The sequence below is a fragment of the Castanea sativa genome, chromosome 6, assembly GCF_040712315.1.
Source record: "Castanea sativa cultivar Marrone di Chiusa Pesio chromosome 6, ASM4071231v1".
NCBI classification, from domain to species: domain Eukaryota; kingdom Viridiplantae; phylum Streptophyta; class Magnoliopsida; order Fagales; family Fagaceae; genus Castanea; species Castanea sativa.
The window spans coordinates 23,163,066-23,186,921 of NC_134018.1; the positions used below are offsets into that span (position 1 = coordinate 23,163,066).

The 23,856-nt window shown below is 38.1% G+C and overlaps 1 protein-coding gene across 2 annotated transcripts; it reads right to left on the minus strand.

The window, feature by feature from the left end:
- Positions 1-23,856, minus strand: LOC142638938 (uncharacterized). Of its 2 annotated transcripts, XR_012845090.1 has the most exons (4): positions 23,140-23,856; positions 900-1,017; positions 514-793; positions 46-351 (listed from the first exon to the last, which is right to left on the minus strand). XR_012845090.1 is itself a non-coding variant. In XM_075813016.1 (3 exons), the coding sequence occupies exons 1-3, from the start codon at positions 23,712-23,714 to the stop codon at positions 575-577; spliced, it is 912 nt and encodes a 303-aa protein (XP_075669131.1). In that variant the 5' UTR covers positions 23,715-23,855; the 3' UTR covers positions 1-574. The 2 variants fall into 2 exon arrangements, 1 of the variants encoding a protein (XP_075669131.1); XM_075813016.1 differs by having other exon boundaries at positions 1-793; positions 23,140-23,855.

The following is a 23,856-nucleotide window of genomic DNA, read 5'->3' on the forward strand; positions in this document are numbered from 1 at the left end:
ATTCATTAATAATTAATTTAATAAAAAGTACAACTATTTAAATAGAAGACTAATACCTAATCCTAGTCGAATTAGGATTTCTTAAAACCCTAATAAGACTACTTGAACTCAAGCTTTTACTACTAAGCCCAACTAAATAACGAAACTTAAAATAATGCCTCAAAGGAGATCTAATGGACTGTTAGTACATCCCATTCCAGAATATTATAAAATTACAAAATTGCTCTTGATACAGAAAATCAAATCAAATATAATAAATATGTTTTCTCATTGCCTCCTGCATCAAGATTGCCTACTAGTGGGTACTGCATCCCCCACCAAAAAAAAGGGGTATGGTAGAATTACCCTCATCTGAAAAATGAATTTCTGATTAGTGCACACTGCCATAATAATTTCTTGATCCCCAGGAGAAGGTTTACTCACATTGATTCTATTCTTATAATTATTGGCCCTGTAAAGAATGGGGGAGGAAGTGTGTAGAATTCATATGATAAATGGGAGGAACGCAATTACAGTGTGATTTAAGCCTCCGTTACCCGGAAAGACATGCAGATCCTGCAAGTATGCTCTCATTTCATGACATAGTTTGGCTTAGTTTCACAACTTCCTTCAGCAATCTACTGACAGAAACCTGTATTTCATTGGGCATTTCCAGCTCTGGTCGCACCAACTCCAAAGCATACAAAATGATAACCCTCATCACAACAGCTAAGTTTAAGTTCTTGGTGTCACCTTTCCACACACTCTGATTCACAAACTTGCACGACTGTTTTAGAACGCATTTACTACAAACCTAAGGGTGAACAGAAAATTTGAAGAACAAAATAACATTATAAATTTTACATTGAATACTGAGATGAAATAAAAGAAGGTAAAAGAGTCATGAGAAATTAGCTTACAGTGTTTTCTTGAATCTCAAAAAACTTTCGCAGTCTTTTAGCAGCAAAAACATTCTTTTTTGTAAGTGAAGGGCAACCAAAGAGGGCAACCTTTTTCAGGTCACTTCCTGATAACCATCTGTGAATCCAAAATTCAAGTTTATCAAGATGCTCGGTTTTATTGTTATTAATAGGAACTTGAATAATTTGTATCAACCTTTTAAAAAATAAAAATTAAACTAGATAACTTAAAAAGTGGACAAACTTTTTATTCTCCAAAGTAATTTGGAGGAAAGTTCAACTAATAAACTACATAGCAATTAAAACAATCATCCAACGTGTATTTTTAATCATGTGGCTGATTTAATAGTCATGCAACTTGTTGAAATCACATAATGAGTTATGGAACTACAATACACATGGTCGATCATTTGATTGCTACATAATATGTTGGAAGAGATTCTTCCAAACTAGTTTAAAGAAAAAACCTCATTCTTCAAAACCAATACTCATTGTCATTATGATAAGTACAAAATAAAGAACTGGAAAGCCTATCCCTAAGGTTGAGAAAGGAGACACTCAACCAATCAGTCAGTGAAAGCATAGTTCATCAATAAAAAATGTGAGCATTCTGAACAAACAATATGACAAGGTTTTTATCACTAAAAGCATGTGAGATCCTAGTCAAATTTGATTCTAGATTATTCAATTTGATTTTCAGAATTAAATTATTACATGCAATGAGCATACTCCCCCCATAAAATCAATTTTGATCATGCATAGTACCCTTCTATACATGTAGTTAATCAGCCATGTCCTTGCAATAGCAGTATCTTTTAATGACAATGAGTAGCCTAGCAGAATAACAGACAAATTTAGCTTCTTCAACTACACTTGAGCTCCTTGATTGCGTAAATTAGACAGTACAAATCACTTTGGATGGATACAAGAAAAGATTACCAACTAAAACAAAAATGGTGAAAAAACATTACCAACCATCACCTCAAACAACCATTAGAATGAGCTAGCAACATTTTACCAACTAATACCTCATAGTCACTTACCAATTTCCTAAGTACGCCTATCTATGTTCTCCTAATATGCTGTAGGGATTCTCATCAACCAAGTTCACATATTTATTTAGAGATTAGCAAAGCATAGAACGACTGACCAAGTTGAGGAATCAAGGACTGTTGATTCAAATTAGGCCTTTAAATACCAGACACAGACATCAAACTATAGATAGGCTCAGCCACTGAGATTTATCTCAGAAATAGGGTTCATTCCAAGAACTAGAACACTTAACTAATATGCTCAATTGTATTGTCAGTTTGAAGTGGTTTCTCCAAGGACCAAGTATAAATACATTAATTATCTTCATGCTGCAACTCGGAATATTTAAAGTGAGGTATTTTACTGTATCTATCAATATCTCATACTCTATACAGAATTTCTGCAAACAAGCTATACCAAAAACCCATGTGTATGATTTATAGTCTAGTATTTTCTCTCTCAGCAGTTTCACCAGACTAGTAGAAAATCATGGAAGTAGGCAACAGAACAAGATTGCAGAGCAACACTACACTATTATGTCATTGCTATGAGCATGTTCTTGTAAGTGGGTCTACTGAAGAAATTCAAAGCCTCAGTTTTCTGCTGTAATCAATTAAAGAAGATGAACACTTAATGAAGTCCTAAAACTCTTGACCACCAAAGCTTTCGGAGATGATCATACCTACATTAAGGATAACAAAAGGCAGCACAAGGCTGTAGTTTAGCTGACCTAAATTATCTATTTCAAAATTAAACCTTTTGGTATTGAGGAATAATAGAGCTATCATCTAAACATCTCCACTGTTGCTCCATCTCCTTTTATGAGCAGCAAAAGCCCACTTTTAGGAAGAAAAAGTTTCATACATGCACTGTTCAGCAAGCTATAAATTGGATAATAATTCCTAAAAACTAAGCCAAGAAGAGCTTTTGATGCTCAACCACAAACAGTGCAAGACTACCTTCTCATGGGGCAATGGGAGCGGACAAAAAAAAAAAAAAAATCAAATAATGTGGGAAGCTTACCTCCTTTGAAGTGAACGCAAAGAACACATCTATAAGATTTAAGCTTGGGCCTATCTTCCCCTAAAAATGACACCCATACTGATTTCATGGAGATAACAACACAAGCTCCGATTGAAACAAAAACAAAATTCAACAATGGGCAATGTTCCATCTAGAGACAATTGCATGGAAGAATTCAAACAAGAACCTGACTTCAATCTCATACAGTTTGTTCATTTAAAAAAAAAAAAAAAAATCTTGTTTATGATGATGAACAAACTATACTTGAAACAATTACAAACAAATCAAATAGAAACAGAAGCAGCCTGAAGGAAATCAAAAACAGAAATACATTGCGTAAAACCCCAAATATGAGACCACTCAAACAAAGCCCCAAATAGCAAAGATTTCAAAAGATCAATCGATCTCTCAACATCCTCGAACATTCCCTCCAAATTAGCCAGATCATACAGGCTAGCACCATATTCCAAACATAAGAAGAGTGTGTATCCCCAAAATATTCCTCCATGCAAAAAGAAGAGAAACAACCATCCTTGGCATCACCCACTGCATTCCAAACATCAGAAAGACTTCACATAAGGCATAAGCGATTGGTTTCACTTCCAATTGAATGGAAGAATCCAAAAAAGTACCAGACTCCAATGAGATAGGTTTCTTTTTTAAAGAACTTAATCCCAGAATCTCTCTCTCTCTCTCTAATAACCATACAAATATATCACTGCAAGCATAGGAAAATTGATAACAACCACAGTTGGAGGGCAGAATCAGAAACCATACTAAGGTAGCAAATCTGAGCCAGAATGGGTGGGAGATACTAGCTCATCCACATATTCAGAAATGTCTCTGGAAATTCATAATAACAACCAAGCAATTAGAAAAAATGGTGGCTACACCCTCACTAGCATACAGGTACACATTGCACATATTCAGGGATGCTAAGGTTCCTCTTCTTAAAACACATCACATGTAATAAGCTCTAACATATCGGCTATTATAGTGCTGGTTAAAACAATAAGTTATTCTGACAAGTTATAACAATTTGGAAAAGAAAAAAAATCCAAAAAGACGAGTGCAAGTGTAGACAAGGTGGACATCTAAAGAAAAAAAAAAAAATACCAACATCTGAGTCATAGGTATTAAGGAACAACATGAGGTTCCAAGATTCACCTTGTTGGAAGGGATTCAGCAGTTTTCAATTTTGGGGTCTTGTAGCTAGAGCTTATCATCACAAAGTCCTTAAAGAATGAAAATCCTCCACCAAAGGTCTTCCTAAACCTATTATTATAACCATGACCTGCAATGTAACTAAAGAATTAAAGAACATAATAACCTTGCATGATAAATTTCTAAGTCATATGTCAAAGTCAGGACCTAAACACTTCAGTTCGCATTTGACACTCCCAAATCACTAGTATCTTGCACCAGCAAGGATAGAGAGGATAAAAAATACAGTCAACTTTTATTTTTTGGGTAAATTTCAGTAACTTACGCTAAGGTTTGGGCTAATGCCAAATAAGTTCAAGACATTTCAAAACTGACTAACTTGGTCCCTAAATTCCGTTAGCCAGTTAGTCATTCTGACCCTATCTTTTCTCTCTCCTCTCTCATATCTCATCTCAACTTATCTAATCATTTCCCTAACTGTTAAAGACATATTTTATGTAATTGGCTAATCCTTTGACAAAACGCACTTTACTTGTATTTGGGTAAATCTAAGTAGGTTTAAGATGATCATTACAAGTGGTTACATTGAAAACATGAAGATTACTCAAAAACTGCTCAAAAAAAGTGCAATCTATAGGTCTCGATACCTCTTCAACAGAAGTTCGATCTGTCGAGATTCATTAAAGCTTGACACATATCTCGATCTATTGAGCTTACGGGATTCAGACTATAGCCAACAACGTTTTTATTCTAAAAGGCTATTTGTTTATGGGTTTGTATAATCCTTATTGGATAAAGAAAGCCCAAGGTTTGTGTATACTTATTTGGAATAAGAGAGCCCATTGAGCTCCTATTTAAACAAGGAGGTGGAAAAAGAGGAAACTAATCCTAGAGTGCTTCATAAGGTTTTCTTTTTGAAACCCTAACCTCCTCCTACAGAAGAAAAAATTCTTGTTGCGTTTCTTGTACGCCTTTAAGTTCTGTAACCAAGCAAAATCTCTCAAACTATCATTGAAGATCTTATTGGTGTTTCTATGTGAAACTGTTGCAAATCAACTACATCAATCAAAGGGTTGCTGTGGAGTTAGTCACATACTGGGATTCATGCAAAGGAGTTAGTCACGTACTGGGATTCATGCATTGAACGGAAAGATCACTGCTACAATATAAGTCCAATTGGGTTTTGGGGTTAGAATTTAACTGTAGGTTGGTATTTCAGGATAAGCCAGAGGGTTTGGTAAGATTCCTTATACTTGTAACTGCTTGTGATTGATAATAGTGGATTCTTGGGAGTGGTAATCTTAAAATCATCTGGTGGGGTTTTGCTTCGATGGTTTTCCTCATTCGTAAGCAAATCACCCGTATCAAATTTATTTTCTGCTGCATTTAGTATAATTGGTGATTTGTTTGTGCTACTATGCTATTGCATGTAATTGAACCTAATTAATTAACTTGGGTAATTAATTAATTTGCAATGGGTCAATACATTTTTTCCCTATCACTAACCCTAAACTTAGATCTCCCAAAACCTCATGGCTACTGCTAGCAAGCCATAGATGCTGTGAGCCACCACCACGGTGGCTCTCTCTATCTCTTGTTTCTCTCTCTCTCTCAAGCTCAGCCATGACCGAGCTCCATGAAGCCCATGCCACCACGATGGCTGTTGAGCTCAACGACACCACCGCACTGCTGGGCGCTGCCTTCTCCTCCTTATTTCTCTCTTATTTTCTTCTTTTTTCTCATTTATTTTCTTCTTTTTTATGGCCAAACCACCTTTTTTGGTTGGTTTTGTGATTGGTTTTTGGTTTGATTAAGTTAGGGATTGGGTTTTCTGTTTGTTGTACGGGTTTAGGGTTTTTTGTTTGTTGTACGAGTTTAGTGATTTTTTTTTTTGGGATAAATAATGAAAAATATATTAAATATGAAAAAAAAAAGTGTGAAAATAGAAAGTAGTGATTGTGACTTGGATTTGTAAAATACTAGGTGTTTTTGATTTCGAGGATCTTGGCTTTTAGGGTTTGGAAAATGGGATTTTGGAGTTGATTTTAAAATGGGTTTTGATGTGCATGCTCTGTGTATATGTACCTAAAGTAGTGGGTGCATGTAAGAGTTGTTTGCGGTGGTGGGCATTATAACAATGGTGATGAGGTGATGGTCTCATTGATTTGGTATGGTTTGGCTGGGTTTAGCACGCACAAAGATAGAAGAGAGAGAGGGACAGGAGAATCGGTGAGAGGAGAGAGAGAAGAGGGGTCAGAATGACTATTGGGCCTAACAATATTTAGGGATCAAGTTGCTTTTGAAATTTCTTGGACCTAGTTGGCATTACTCTAAACTTCAGGGTAAGTTACTAAAATTTACCCTTATTCTTGTATTAGTAATAATGCTTCGTTCAAAAGAGAGATAGTGCAATGAAACAAAGCACAGAGGCAATGTGCTAAGGACCCATCAAAGAGACAACTAAAATGCATAGAAGTACAACTATCAAGCAAGTCAGGCAAACAAGTAAAGGTGAAAGCTTCCAAAGCACTGGTCCTTTCAAACAAAGTCTAGAATAGGGAAAGCTTCAATTCTGAAATCGATCTCTCACTCCCTTCAAAGGTCTGAGCATTCCGCTCACCCCAAAGACCCACACAAATCAATGAGGGATCATACTCCAAATCACCACATACTTATGCCTGCTGAATTTTCCCATCCAAGTAGCAAGAAGCTCCTTAACACTACTTGGCTTAAGCCAATGAACCTCGAAGAGTGAGAGCATCATGTGCCACAACACTCTAGCAACAGGGCAATGTAAAAGTAAGTGATCAGTAGTCTCCCCATCCCTCTTACACGTGCAACACCAATCAATCACAACATTCAACACCTTTCAGCACCTTCGCAAATTATTAACAGTCAAAATCTTTCCCAATGCCATAGTCCAAAGAAAAAAGTTACCATGGGTTGGAACTTTGGGTTTCCACAAAGACTTCCAAGGAAAGGACAGCTAAGTTGTAGAATGCAGCACCTTATAATAGGATTTAACTTCAAAGATCCTCCATGAAGAAGGTTTCCAACACAGTCTGTCTCATTGAAGTTGAATAAATCATGTCCATAAAGGAGGCAACTGACTCTAATTCCCAATCTTACACTAATCTATTAAAACTTACATTCCAGTGTTAACTTTCCCCTGAAAAAGATAGGAACTCTACTATTGAAGCACCCTGATTACAAGCAATACCATAGAGTTCTAGAAAACTATCTTTTAGAGATAGTCCCCCACACCATTGATCATGCTAGAACCTAACAGAAGAATCCTCCCCCACCTTAAAGCTAACAAAATCGACGAAAAGTGTCCACCCCTTGTTGATACTCTTCCAAAGGCACACCCCATATGGCCCTTGCACACGGTTAGAACACCATCCCCCCCATGCTGCTATACTTGGAATCTACCACCCTTCTCCACAAGGCATCCTTTTCCAATGCATACCTCCATAGCCACTTCCCTAACATACTCTTACTAAATATGACCAAATCCCATATGTAAAACCCCAACACCGAGACCAATCAAAAAGTCTACGCTGGCACAAGTCTTTTAACTCAACCAACATCTTCTCAGAATCTTCAAAGAAACGACGATTACTTTCCAACCAAATAGTCCACATCAAACAGCCTGAAATTAAATTCCAAATATCTGAATTATGTTTCCCAAACCAGTAACTCCAACAAAATAATAACCCCTCCACAAAGCTAGGCAAGACCCACTAAATACTGAAAGCCTGAAGCACAAGGACCCATAAAGAGTACACTACAGGACAATGAATAGGAAGATGATCCACAGATTCCCAACTACAGCAGCACATGCAACACCAATTTGCCAAAGGGCGATCCTTAAGCATGAGATTATCCAAAGTAAGAATGTGATCATGAGCAGCCGTCCTTAAGAAAAAAAGCCACCCTTTTGGGAACCTTTGCTTTCCAAATGCTCTTCCAAGGGAAAATACAGTTAGGAGCCTTCCGTAACTCGTTATAAAAAGAGCAAGCATCAAACTTATTGTTTCCACTAAGGCCCCAACTTAGAGTGTTGCTGCCTACTCCTTGTGGAAGACGAGCTTGAATAAAAGCAAGTAGAGAGAAAGATGCAGCTAATTCCCAGTCTTGGAATTTCCTATAAAATCTCAGGTTCCAAGTTCTAACATGTCCCCCCTCCTGATGACACAACACCTTAGAGATACAAGCTTTCTTATTAGCTAAAATCACATATAACTCAAGATAAATGATTTTAAGGGGATCAGCCCCAACCCATCTATCATGCTAGATGAGGATTTGGGTACCATCACCCCCTACAAAAGAGAAATGCTTAGAAAAGCTCTCCCATCCTTTGCTGATACTACGCCACAAACTACAACCATGAGCCCTCCTACAAACTTTAGTACTTCAACCCTCTTTACCCACCCCATATTAAAGGAAATAACCCTCTTCCAAAGATGAGTAACTTCATGTCCGAACCTCCACAGCCACTTTCCTAATAAAGCTTGATTAAAGAACACCACATTTCTTATCCCCAATCCACTCATTTCAATAGGTGAGCAAACTTTGTCCCAAGCCACCAAAAGATATTTGAAACGCTCCTCAGAAGATCCCCATAAAAAATTTCTCCGAATTCTTTCCAACCTAGCAGCCACAGCTTTAGGAATAGTAAACAATAATAAGAACTAAGTTGGAATACTACAAAGAGTACTCTTCAATAAAGTTAGCCTACCACCCTTTGATAAATAGAGGCGTTTTCACCTTGATAATTTCTTCTCCATCTTCTCCAAAATGGGATTCCTAATAGAGGCTGTCTTAAAAGAATTACCTAGTCACATCCCCCAGTATTTCATAGGTAGAGTACCCACCCCGCATCTAAGGATATTACCCAAACCAACCATATTACTCACCTCCCCAATAAAGACAATCTCACTTTTCCCCACATTCACCTTCAAACCTGTAAATGCTTGAAAACACGACAAGGCCAACCTAATGGACAACAACTACTCCCTAGATAAGATAGTGTCATCTACAAACAACAAATGAGAGATGCATACATCAATAGAATTCACCAGTCCCACATGAAAACCGTGAATCAAACCACTCTCCTCAGTCTTCCTACTTAAGACCTCTATAATCAAAAAGAAAAGGAGAGGGGATAAATGATCACCTTGTCTCAAACCCCGGGAGCTTCCCAAAAAACCTTCAGGGAAACCATTAATGAGAATTGAAAAACAGACAGAAGTGACACATGCCTTAATCCATCCACTCCATTTCATCCCAAAACCCATTCTATTGAACAAATAGAACAGGACATCCCAATTTACATAATCATAGGCTTTTTTCAATGTCAAGCTTGCAAACTACACCCGGTAACCGACTCTTCAACCTGCTTTCTAAACATTCATTGGCAATAAGCACTGAATCCAAAATTTGCCTCCCATCCACAAAGGAATTTTGAGTCTCAAAAATGAGATTGTCCAACACCGCCCTCAATTGATTAGCCAACACCTTGGATAAAAGATTGTACATACTACCCACCAAACTAATTGGCCGGAAATCTTTAATATTCAAAGCATTACTCTTCTTAGGAATTAAAGTAAGAAAGGATGCATTCATAGATTATTCAAACATAGAATGCTGGTGAAAGTGTTCAAAAAAAGCCATTACATCCTTTTTTATTTATAGGTAATCAGAGAACTATTATTAATGAGAAAATAAGGAAAATTACAAGTTGTTCATGATGATGAACAACAAGAAAAAAATTAAACAAACAGCAAAACAAAAATATGGTAATCAAGAAACTAATCTAAGGGAAGACATAAACTCAGAGAGAGAAGAAAAATCAGTAAAACCCTAACGAGACCACTCAAAAAGGCTACGCTAGCATAAAACCTTTATCTCATCCAACGTCTTCTCATCGTCCTCAAAGAAGCGACGATTACGTTCCAACCAAACAATTCACATTAAGCACCCTGGAACCAAATTCCAAATGTTCGAATCATGCTTCCCAAGCCACTGATGCTAACAAGATAACAATCCCGCCACCGATCTTGGCATAACCCAATGAATACCAAAAGCCTGAAACATAAAAGTCCATAGGAAATGAGTAACAGGACAATGAAGAAGAAGGTGGTCCACCAACTCCCCATCACAACAACACATACAACACCGATTTGCCAAAAGGCGACTCCTAAGCATTAGATTATCCAAAGTGAAGATCCGATCATGAGCAGTTATCCACAAAAAGAAAGCCACTCGCTTAGGAACCTTTGGTTTCCAAACACCCTTCCAAGGAAACAACGAATTCAAAATACCCCAAATTGCATGATAGTAAGACCAGGTGTAAAACTTACCATCACCTTTTAGCCGCCAACAAAGAGTATCTCTCCTATCACCCCGAGGAATACAAGTTTGGATAAACTGAAGTAGAGAATAAGATGCAACTAGCTCCCAATCTTCAAAAGCTCTATAAAACCTTAAATCCCACACTATAACGGTACACCTTTCTGGAATTCACAAAACCTCAGAGATACAAGCATCCTTGGTAGCTGAACAAACAGAGCTCAGAATAGAGATCTTTTAGGGTATTATCACCAATCCACCTATCATGCCAAAAGCGGATACGAGTGCCTTCACCCACTACAAAAGACAGATGCTTAGAAAAGCTCTCCCACCCTTCATGAATGCTTCTCCAAAGGCCACATCCATGAGTCCTCTTGCAAACTTTAGTGCTCCAACCCCCTTGACCCTCACCATATTTTGTGGAGATAACTCTCCGCCAAAGATGGGTAACTTCATGACCATATTTCCATAATCATTTCCCTAATAAAGCTTGATTAAATGACACCGCACTTCTTATCCCCAAACCACCCAATTCGACGGGTAAACACACATTTTCCCAAGCCACCAAAGGATATTTGAAGCTCCCCTCAGAAGACCCCTAAAGAAAATTCTTCTAAATACTTTCCAATCTAGCAGCCACAGCTTTAAGAGTAGTAAAAAGAGATAAAAAGTACGTTGGGAGACTTAAGAGAGTACTCTTCGGTAACGTGAGCCTACCACCCTTAGATAAATAGAGACGCTTCCACCTTGATAGTTTCTTTTCCATCTTCTCCAAAATAGGATTCCAAATTGAAGTTGTCTTAAAAGAAGTTCGCAACGGCATCCCCAAATATTTCATAGGCAAACTGCCCACTCTACATTGAAGAATATTAGCCAGTGCATCTAGATTATTCACCTCCCCAACAGGGACAATCTCACTTTTCCCAACATTGACCTTCAAACCCATAAAAGCCTGAAAACAAGACAACGCCAACCTTATGGATAACATCTGTTCCTTAGAGGCATCACAAAATAAGATAGTGTCGTCAGCAAATAACAAATGGGAAATACGCACACCAACAAAATTCATTGCTCCCACATGAAAACCCCAAATAAGATTACACTCCTCTGTCTTCTTCAAAAATATACTTAAAACCTCCATTATCAAGAGAAACAAAAGCGAAGATAATGGATCTCCTTGTCTCAACCCATGAGAGCTTTTGAAAAAACCTTCAAGGGATCCATTTATTAGGACAGAAAAATGGACAGAAGTAACACAAGCCTTAATCCACTCCCTCCATTTCAACCCAAAACCCATCCGGCCCAACAGATAAAACAAAGCCTCCAGCTTGCAAACCACACCTGGTAATCTGCTCTTCAACCTACTATCCAAGCATTCATTTGCAATGAGCACTGAATCCAAAATCTGTCTTCTGCCAACAAACGAATTTTGAGTCTCAGAAATGAGATTATCCAAAACCGCCTTCAGCCTATTAGCCAACACCTTGGACAGCAGCTTGTACACATTACCCACCAAAGTGATAGGGCGAAAGTCCTTAATGTTAACGGCATTACACTTCTTAGAAATTAAAGTGAGAAACGAAGCATTCATAGACTGTTCAAACACAGAGTGCTGACGAAAATAATCAAAAAAATCAATAACATCCTTTCCCACAACACTCCAACATTTGTGAAAAAAAAACCATGGTGAAACCATCAGGACCAAGGGATTTATCACCCTCCATCTCCCTTAAGACCTGGATGACTTCCTCCTTTGTGAACTCTTTCTCTAAGGATAACCTCTCATCCTCTTCAATACATGCAAAATATAACCCATCCATAGTAGAACACCCCACCTCAATTTCCTTATACAACCCCTGATAAAAGAGAACTAACTGAGAGCGCACATCAGACTCATCCTCATAAAGAACACCATCCACCTCAATCCTCTTAATTTGATTAGCATTTCTATGAGAGTTTGCTAATCTATGAAAGAAACGAGTATTATTATCGCCCTCCTTTGCATACAAGGCCCAACACGTTTGTCTCCAGGAAATCTCCTCAAGAGAAGCCAATTGTTCTATGTCTCCTTTGAGTTGAAGATGAAGAATCTATTCCTCATTTGAAAGACCTACCAAATCCTCTCTCGCATCTAAACCCATTAACTCAATCAGCAAGTTCTTCTTTCTAAAAGTCAAATCACCAAACTCCTCCCTGTTCCACTTTTTTAAATCTGCTTTCAAAGCCTTCAATTTTTGTGCCAAAATAAAACTTGGAGAGCCGGCAAAATTGTACCCAACCCACCATTGCTTAACACTATCAACAAAACCCTCAACTTTCAACCACATATTTTCAAATTTAAAGGCACTTCGACCACGTCAAACAACACTAGCTTCCAACAAAAGCGAGCAATGGTTTGAGATAACACGAGAAAGCACCCGTTGGGATACATTCTCAAAATGCTCCTCCCAATCTAGAGAAACCAAAGCCCTGTCAATTCTTGACATAGAGGGAAGACCGGAATCTCTAAACCAAGTGAAGGAGGCCCCCTCTAAAGGTAAATCACTAAAGAATTACTCTCTATAAAATCCGAGAATGCAAACATAGCAGGGCTAAAAGACTCACAACCTAGCCTTTCACTTGGGTACCTGATAATATTGAAATCACCTACTAAACACCATGCCATGGGCCACTTGGCACGCACTTGTGATAACTCCTCCCACAAAGTAGACCTCTGTCCATTGTCATTAGGGCCATACACACCTATACAAGCCCAAACAAAGTCATCCACCACTCCTCTCAATAAGACATTGATAGAAAACTATCCAATAATTACATCCAACTTTTCAAAAACCCTCTTATCCCAAATCAGCAAGACCCCTCCCGAAGTTTGCATAGCATCCAAAACAACCCAATCAATGAAGGGACTACCCCATAAACTCCGAATAAAAGATACTTTCGTTTCTTGAAAACATACAATATCACACTTCCACTCTTTTAGAAGATTCTGACAAACCTCTCTCTTCCGAGGATTGTTAAGTCCCCTTACATTTCAAGAAAGCAGTCGTAGAGTCATTTAAAACTATCAACAACCCCCACAACAGTTGAAGAAGCTTTGCCCCTACTCCTAGAAGAGACACCGTCATAATTAACATTAGAAATAAGCCTCTTAAGCTCCCTGAGACCTCGTGACCCTGAGTTTGCAGGTCACTTAGACACCCCATCATCAATCACCTTGAGACATTCCTGTTCCAAAAGGCGAAACAAAGCCAAACATTGAGCTTCATGTTTCACAATAGGGAAACCCACCATATTACAGAAATTTTTCATCAATTGGGATATCCAATTTGAAGGTGGCCCAGACTCTGTCACCTGAGTTCCCTCTACAGAATCCTAAACCGGCAACAACTCTCTGAGTTCATTGGGTTCCCACCAAGACAGAGGTACACACTCCAACACACAATTATCTCTCTCCACTGCCACAACCACGGTCATCCACCCCACTAGTCTCCCATGGTAGAAGGTGAAGCCTAGAATCTGTCTGAAATTCCCCAACAGAATCCACTGACCTCTGTTGCGTCGTATCATCATGGGTGACTACTCTGTTCTTCTTCATGAGCTTCCCCTTCCCCAAACTTAGCTTTCATCCCATTACCCAAGTCTGAGAGAGGAGAATCTATTTTAAACCACCCATGGGTGCCGACAAAGGATCGGCGACACCTCTTTCAGAAACGGAGGCTTAATCGCCGCCATTGCCAAGCTAACCTCCATATCACCAGTGAACCCAAAGTCTCAATTCCCTATTCCATGAGTTACCTCGGCGCTGGAGCCCGTGACCACATAAAAAACAACCTTGCCGAAGTCGAGATTAATTGCGTCAGAGCTACACCTTGACGCCAAGACTTTTCTAGTCTCTAGATCACCAAAAGCTCTCCCCAGCATCATCCCATCACTACTTGAGCTCTCACCCACTCTTCTCTCTACCGGAGGCAAATCCCGAGACTAGTGTAGTCAAAGGCGTTCCAGGCGCTCGCCTAGGCGCCCAGGCGAGGCAAGGTGCCAGAAAAGCGCCTCAAAGGCATTGAGGCGAGGCGCCTTTAGTGAGGTGCTCGCCTCTGGAACCTAAGCGATCGCCCAGATATATTTTGTTAGGCGAGAGGCGAGCGCCTGACTGAATTTTGCAATTTAAAGCCATTAATGGCATGTTTTGTAAATTTAAAGAGGTGCATGGTTGGTTTTAAAACTGTTACCTCGGTGGGGATAAGCTGTCACCCGCTATATCAAATAAATTAATATAAAAAAAGCATAAAACAAAAGATAAAACAAAAGAACCAATAAGAAATTTCGAGAACCACTCCTCTTCATCAACTTTCAGAGCAAAGCAGTGGGTATTTCGTCTTCTTCTAGAGTTTGGAAGAGAGTGGGCCAGTGGCTGCCAGCAATCAACAAACATCAGGTAATATTTTCTTATTCTTTTAGCTTTTTTTTTACACACTTTCAGAGCATGCAACTTCAATGCCTTGGTAATTTTGTCCACACTTTCATGCAACTCTTTCCTCTCTATTTCTTCTCTGCTTTTTTTCCCCCTTTTCTCTTCTCTCTTAGATTCTCTGTCTCAAGCAACTCTCTCCTCTCTGTTTTTTCTCTGTTTTTTTTTCCCCCTTACCCTTCTCTCTTGGACTCTGACTATCTCTAACAACTCTTCCTTCTCTATTTTTTCTCTGTTTTTTTTTTCCTTTACCCTTCTCTAGTCTAACTGTCTTACAGCAACTCTCCCATATCTTTTTCTCAAACTCATTAGTCATTACTTCACTTAATTTTTATGTGGCGTTTGGTATGGGGTAATGTTTTAGGATTTCTAGGAATGTTAAAAAATTCTCATGTTTGGTTGCAAATTATGCTAGGAAATCAGATGCCAGAAGAATCTGGATTCTCCCTTTAAACCCCTCTCAGTAGGAATGTGAATTCCCTTTAAAACATATGGGAATCCAGATTCCCAAGCTTAAAAGAAATTGTATTTTTTTATAAATTGACAATTTTAACATTTTTTCCTTATCATTTAAGCAATTAAGATAAAATATAAAACAAATTATCAATATCTTCTCTCTTGTCTTTATCTTTTTCCGACAAAACAACATAAACAGGATAAACAACTCTGTTAATATATTTTTTAACAAAGTTCTATTTAGATTTTACGTGTGGAAAAAAAAGTTTGAAGGAGACTGTTAATAGTTTATATTTTGTTTTTCATTATTTATTTAGAGGAAGATATTTTTTTTAAAGGACTAATTAATAGTTTATATTGAATTTTTTTCATTATTTATTTAGAGAAAGATTTTCTTTTAAAGGACTTGGTAGTTCACATTCAAATCTAAGGATAGAATGGGAAAAAATAAATAATTCATTTAAGATTCTTGGGAATACACCAAATACTATCATCTCACATTCCTAGGAATCTCCCAATGAAACCAAACATAAAAATAGCTACATTCCCAGGAATATTAGGAATCTAGATGCCAGGAGTAATGTGGATTCCCCTGTACCAAACGCCACATTAGAGCTTAAACCATAGTAAATGATACATAGCTAGCTTAATATAAAATCCTATTAAATGTATTGTATTGGGTTTTATTTTCTTATATGTATAATGGCTTCAGATAATGGGAGGAGAAAAGACCCGGGATGAAATATAATTATATAGCTAATGCTGAAGACAAAAATGCAGTGACTTGCCTCTTTTGTAATAAAGTCACAAAGGGAGGGATACATAGAGCAAAGTAGCATCAAGTAGGGAATTTTAAAAACAGTACAAAGTGTTTAAAATGTCCTGATCAAGTTAGAGAAAAGCTTGCGCAGTATATGGTAGAGAAGAAGAGTGAGAAGGAGAACTATGACAAGATGCCTGATTTTGATAATATAGATAATATGATTGAAATTGAGGATGTAGATGATGATGAGGTAGAGGAAGTAGAAGTTATCCAAAAAGGGAAAAAATCATGCTCTTGTAAGAGAGGGTTGGCAGTAGCACCTAAGTGAAAATTGTGAAATTAATGCCAAAGTCTAAAAAATTGAAAGGTCCCATGGATTCTTTTTGTAACATTACAGCCAGAAAAAGTGGTTGCGCTTAGGAAACATGAGATCAATTCAGCAAGACCATTGGTGTGGTGAGACTTCCCTTGCAGTCAGCTATTCGGAATTGTATAGATTTTGCCGAGACAAGGAGGCTAGTGTGGCTGAGCTTATGAAGCTTGATAATGTAGTCATTTTTTGGGATGTAAGTTTCTTTAGGGGTATGCATGATCGGGAATCAGAGGCACTGGCTGGTTTCATGGATACCATTTATGGTACTTCAGTGAAAGGGTTCGGCGAGGATAAGATGTGCTAGAAACTTGATAGAGAGAAGGGTTTATTGGTTAAGGATTATTATAGTCTCTTAGTGGGCTCTAATGACTGTTGTTTTCCTTGGAAAAGTATTTGGAAACAAAAAATTCCTTTTCGAGTTGCTTTCTTTGTTTGGACTGCTGCTTTGGGGAAGTGCTTAACGATTGACAATTTACGAAAAAGGAAGGTTTGGATATTGGATTGATGCTACATGTGAAAGTGCAATGGTGAATCGGTTGATCATCTTTTTCTCCATTGTCCAGTTGCAATGGATATGTGGGCAATGGTGTTTGGATTGTTTGGAGTTAGCTGGGTGATGCCGCAATCTGTAGTGGGGCTATTAGCATGTTGGCAAGACAGATTTGGTTGTCATCGAAATGGGTATATATGGATGATTGTTCCACATTGCTTATTATGGTGTCTTTGGAGAGAGAGAAATAGCAGGTGCTTTGAAGATTAGGAGAGATCAATCTCAGACTTGAAGCTATTTTTCTTTAAAACCCTTATAGATTGGTTGATTGCTTTGTGGAACCAATCATTTTTATCTTTTCTTGATTTCTTAGATTCTTGTAATTTTTGTTCTTGATCGTTTAACCCTTGTACACTCCCTGTGTACTAGGGTGTTTCCTTTTTTGATATCAATAAACATCTTACTTATCCAAAAAAAAGAAAGTAATGAATGGTTGTTGGGGGAAATGGGTGTTGAACCATCTATGAATGTTGAATATGAGTTGGTTTTTGATGATGATAGTTTGACATGGGGTGTAGTTCCAAGGAAGAACACTAGATTCCAAACAAAATCAAGGGGCAAGCTCAAAGGCCGCAATATCACAACCAAATATTGAAGAGGAAGATGTTGATTCCGATGAGACCGAGGAAGAGAATGTTGATGGTTATAAATCTGGTTCCAAGTGGCTATGAAAGTGATGGAAACTTGAGTGAAGTGTCTGATGATGACCTTTAGATTAAAACTAACAACCACATTCAGGCTATTAAATTGGCTAAGGCAGAATGTTCAATCTAATAGGCAGAATGTTCAATCTTCAAATGCTTTTGTTTTGTCATAGATAGTCATGAAGTTCAATCTTCAATGTTTTGTTAGGATTTTTCTTCTTTCTAATATGAAGCTATGAACAATATTTTGGTTTAATATTCAGACTTAGTTGATATTTGGATAAAGACTAATTTTTAAATGGTGATTTATGGTTAATATATAGACTTAGTTGATATTTGATAATTATCTAGACTTAGTTGACCGTTGATATTCGGATGGAGACTAATTTTTTAGTTGGGATTCAAACCCACAAACTGGTTTTATAGACCAGCTCCTATACATTAGGAATGGAGTCAGATTTGTTTATATAATAATCTAATACATCAGATTTGTTTATATAATATTCTAATACATCAAATACATTAGATTGGAACCCTATATGTAAAGTAACAATATTTAGAATTTGGCGCCTCGCTTCACTCGGGCTAGCACCTTTTGGCGCCTTGTCGCCTCGGCCGATACAAGGCCTTGGCGCTTTAAGGGCGCTTTTCGCCTTTGACTACCTTGCCCGAGACTCGCTCTCGCCCAACTGATTCTCCATCGGCTTTAGAACTTGAGACCCCAACACATACAACGGTTGGGCTAAAGGCTGGTCTAAAGGCTGGGTTACTTGTTGGGCTAAGGGTTGGACTAAAGGCCCTTCGCCTTGAGGGTCTTCTGGAGCCGACGTATGGGCCTTGTCCAGCCCAACAAAGTCAAATCTACTAAAAATAGGAGTGGGCTCTCGGGCTTCTACATTTAAAGGCCCATACTTAGTGACTTCATTGGGCTTTAGCCTAAAGCACTTTCTCTTCCCATCTTCAGATTTAAAAATTCTCAAGGCCATATTCTCAGCAGCCAACTTAAAAATAAATGCAAGTGTGGGTCTGCCATTAAAACAATTTTTGGTAGAATCACCAAAATCACGTTATTACCTAATTTATCTCCAAAAATTTCAAAATTCCTAAACTTCTGCTGGCTCCCATAATTATACCCAGCTTGCCTATTCCGACCACCATTGGCTGGCGGAAGAACACCGATCTCACCTCCATTACCTGGCCTTGATTTGTCACCGGAAAAGAAGAGGCCTAACACTTTGTGAAACAAAGACCATCCAGAACGGTTAGTGCTTGCTGGTATCATAACACACCCTCGGCGAGCCCCACCATAATATTCAGCTATGGCCACAAAAATGCCAACCTTATTCGATCTCCCATAAGATTCCAACGACTTATTATTTTCCCGGAAACGTTTGTAAAGAAAAACTTTCCCCGGAGCCCAGTCACAAATATAAGCAAAACAAGAAAGGATCCACTCAAATCCTTTACGTCCTAGCCAAATAGTGTGCTTGACATGCCGACTGCTCTCATGTATAGCATACGAATTAGGTCGCCCACCATTGAAGGAAAAAGAGAAAAACTTTGCATCAAAACGGAAAGAAATCTTTCTGCCCCCATGATTCGATAAAGTTGAAGGGTATTAAGGTGGGAAACTGGTTTGGTATCAGTTTTAGATAGTGAGATATCGGGTAACAGTGGCCATTACATCCTTTCCACAACACTCCAACATTTGTGGAAAAAATCCATGGTGAATCCATCAAGACTAGGGGCTTTATCTCCCTCCATTTCCTACAGTACCTAAATGACTTCCTCCTTAGAGAGGGTGACATCTCTTTCTCCTCAAGACAAGAAAAATCCAACCCGTCCATAGAAGCGTCTCGTATCAGTCTCTTGATACAAATTCTGATTGAAATAAGCCACCCAAGATCGCACATCCAACTCATCCTCATATACAACACCATCCACCTCAAAATGTTTAATCTGATTAGCTCTTCTATAGGAGTTTGCTAATATATGAAAAAAAACGAGTATTGTTGTCCCCTTCCTTTACAAACAAGACACGTGATTTTTGCCTCCAGAATATCTCTTCCAAAGAAGCTAAATGTTCAATATCCCCTCTAATCTGTATACGATGAGTCTATTCCTCATTCGAGAGACCTAGCACCTCTTCAATAGCATCTAACCCCAATAATTCAGACAGCAAACTATTTTTCCTAAAGGCCAAATCTCCAAGTTCCTCCCTATTCCACCTCTTAAGGTCAACTTTCAGAGCCTTTAGTTTTTGAGCCAAAATAAAACTTGGAGAGCCCACAAAACAGTACCCGTTCCACCATTGCTGAACTCTCAACAAAACCCTCAACTTTCAACCACATTTTCTCAAATTTAAAAGCGCAATGACCCCTACACAAACCACCAGCTTCCAACAAGAGTGGGCAATGATCAGAAATAACACAGGGGAGCACTCTTTGAGAAACATTCCTAAAATGTTCCTCCCAGTCCAATGAAACCAGAGCCCTGTCAATTCTTGACATAGAAGGTGTCGCAGATTCCTTAAACCAGGTAAACGAAGCTCCCTTAACAGGAGGTCAACAAGGTAAATGTTTTCAATGAAATCTGAAAAAGCAAACATAGCTAGGCTGAAAGACTCATAGCCAAGTCTCTCACTCAGATATCTAATAATGCTAAAGTCACCCATCAAACCCCATGCCATGGTCCACCTAGCACGTGCACAAGCAAGTTCCTCCCACAAAGCAGCCCACTGCCTATCCTCATTTGGGCCATAAACTCTTGTACATGTCCAAACAAAACCATCCACAACCCCTCTCAATAAGACGTTAACAAAGAATTGTCCTACCACAAAGTCAATTTTTTTCAAAAACCCTCTTATCCCAAACCAGCAGAACCCCTCCTGATGTCTGAACCACATCCAATACAACCCAATCTATGAAAGGACTACCCCAAAGACTATGAACAATAGCAACATCTATAGTAGACAACTTAGTTTCCTAGAAACAAACAATATTGCATTTCCATTCCTTGAGAAGATTCTTGCAAACTTCTAGCTTACGGGGGTTGTTAAGTCCCCTAACATTCCAAGATAAAAGACATAAAAATTCATTTATAAACACTTACCACCCCCAAACCATTCAAAGAATCTCTGTTACTCCTTCTAGAGAATAAACCATCATAGTTTACAATAGAGCCAGCCCCTTAAGCTCTCTGAGAACTTTCTTCCCTGAATTAGCAGGACCTTTAGGCACCCCATCATTACTCACAACACAACATTCCTGTTCAAGAAGTACTTAAACTCATCTCCCACCCTTCCCTATAGAAAGTTAGTCTGTGTCTTTTCAATATGGCATGATGCTCATCGGGATTGGAAACAAGGATAAGTAGTACATGGGTAGGTTAGACAGAGTGCTCTTTATCAATGTAAGGAGACCCCCTTTAGAGAGGGAAATCCTCTTCCATCCAAAAAAGCGCCTCTCGATTTTCTCAAGAACACCATTCCAAACAGCTTTCACTTTAAAAATGGAAGCCTAAAGGAAGACCCAGGCATGTCATAGGTAGTTGGGTCACCTTACACCTCAAAATAACAACCAAGGCCTCAACCCCTGGCACGTCACCAACTAGGACCAATTTAGATTTTCCCAAATTAACCTTCAAACCATAAATAAACTGAAACCATAATCTAAAATTTTAATTATAAAGAACATAAAGCTCAAAAAGTTACTTGTTATTTTACTGTTTAAGCTTTATGTTTTTTATAATTAAAATTTCCATTCAAAGAAAAAATACATACAAAGGACAATTGCAATACATTCTAACATCAAATTATAAACTAAAAATTTACAAAGCTATGAAATCAGAACACGAAACACAAAGCAAATTTCAAGGTCCCTATCCAACCACATAAGGGACTTAAGAAAATGTCTTTCAAAGAGTTCTTGGCATGTGACTTATTACCAAAGGTATGACTATTCCTTTCTCTCACCAAATTAAACAAATGCAGCTATAACCCTTCAAGGCATCACTTGGTGCACGCCAAATAAAGTGAAAACTACAGACCACACTCATTGGCCACAAGATTAATTCACCACAAGATTTGCACATACAACATCCATTCACAATAATTATACCCCTTTTTAGTTTGTCAATTGTCCATATCAAAATGGTCCACCCAATAATGCTACTTTTCTTGGTACCTTAGCCTTCCAAATAGTATTCCAAGGAAAATCCACCCACTAATGGCCATTGAGGTGGCTCATAAAGACTAAATTTCAAATTTACCATTCTTGTTTAGTCTCCCACTCAATCTATCCTCCCCTGTCCTAAAGGAAGGTTAGAATATGAAAAACTCAACTGACTTGACCTCCAAATGCTTCACAGAACTAAAAATTGTGACATTCCAATTTTTTCCTCAGAAAATTATGAGTAAACCCAACATTCATCATCTACTGCTATACTAAATAAGTAAGAAAATGTAAATTCACTAGAACAATGGCCATACCAAAAACACAATTTTCTACCATCTCCTATTTTAAAATAGATAAAATGGGAGAAGGAATCCCACAACCCTTTTACACTCCTCCACTACCATGCAACAAATGATTCTGTGATTGCTTTCGTCGTCCAAGATCCCCAAGCCTCCCCTTTTTAAGCTTCAAGAGTCAACTTGATTACTTGTGAGTTACAAATTACAATTGACCTCCCTCCCCCTTTTTTCTTTTTGGTTTTTTGGTTTGTTCACACCTTATCCTCCAACCTCTTGGGGGGGGGCGCAGTTGAAGTGCCATATGGAACTATTCATCACATTTATTTTTAGAGAAGAGATTTTATGAAATGCTTTTCTAATTTTCTTCTGCGATTTACAATTGTTCAGATTTTGTAAATGTTTTAATTTGTATATGCAAGGTTACAAATCTGTTTAAAGAACTAAATAACCAACCAATCTACCAGTATTTACTAACAATCGTACTATGTTCTTCAGCCAATAAACTCAAAAGTACTTCTTATATTGCTTTTCCTATTGGCATGTTGGAACTAAAATTACACCATTAGTTCTGACAATACACAGACAGACAAATATATTTCAGGCTTCAATTTTTAAAAAGGTTCTTATTAAGCTAAAAATTCTAAAGAACCTTTTTTTTTTATCGGTAAGTTATACACCTAGTGGGTCTTGAACCCATAACTTCACCCATTACCTTGATATGCCTATATTATAAGGAAAAGGGATGTTTTTACATTTTAGAGCCGGAGCACATTAGCAAAGCGAAGACCTCTATATAAGATACAGAACTTCACATTTTTCTTCTTATTTTCCATTCTATTCTCAAAAACCATACACAGCAAAAATCAAAGACAACCTATATATAATATAAACAAATAAAAGCAAGAAAATGCATAAAGTAAAAACAAAAAACCATCTTACTTTGCAATTTCTTGATGGTCCAGGGAAAACTTCTCGGCCGCAAACTTAATAAAATCCCGGCCATACCGACTCTGGAAACAACCGAATTCCAACTTATTCCCTCGCAAGAAATTGGCATTGTTGAAATACCCTTCCTTGTATAAATGATTCACAAACAATTCCATATCTGGCGAGAGCTCATTATAAACTTCTGGCACTTGTTCCCCTGTCCTCTCCACGCTCCTTTCACCGTATCCAGGTTGATTCGTAAACACTGCATATAAACTCTTACTTTTCTTCAATTCCTTCCTTTTCACATTTGAATTCGCTCTCAACTCTATCACCTCTCTCTCCAGTTCCCTCAATCTGCTCTTCAATTCATTATTGTTTTCACCTTCGCAATTCCCTTCTGCTTTTTTGCATAACCCAACAGCTTCTTTGAAAATAACATCTATTGGTTTCTTGTTTTCTTGGGGTGAAGAAGGCGTTGTGGTGGAGGTGTTTGTACTGTAAAAGCGTGAGGAAATTGGAAGAGTTTTGACTGAAAAGTAGAGAGGATTTTTTTGGGGTTTAAGGAGGGTTTTGTAGACAGACATCGTTATTCCTGGAAATTATAAGACTTTAATGCAGTGGTGGGTTGAAGAAGAACAAGAAGAGGTAGCCACTTTTTTTTAACGGAAGAAAATGGATTCGGGAAGGTTTTGATTGGGATGGCAAAAAGTACCGCCACCCACCCAC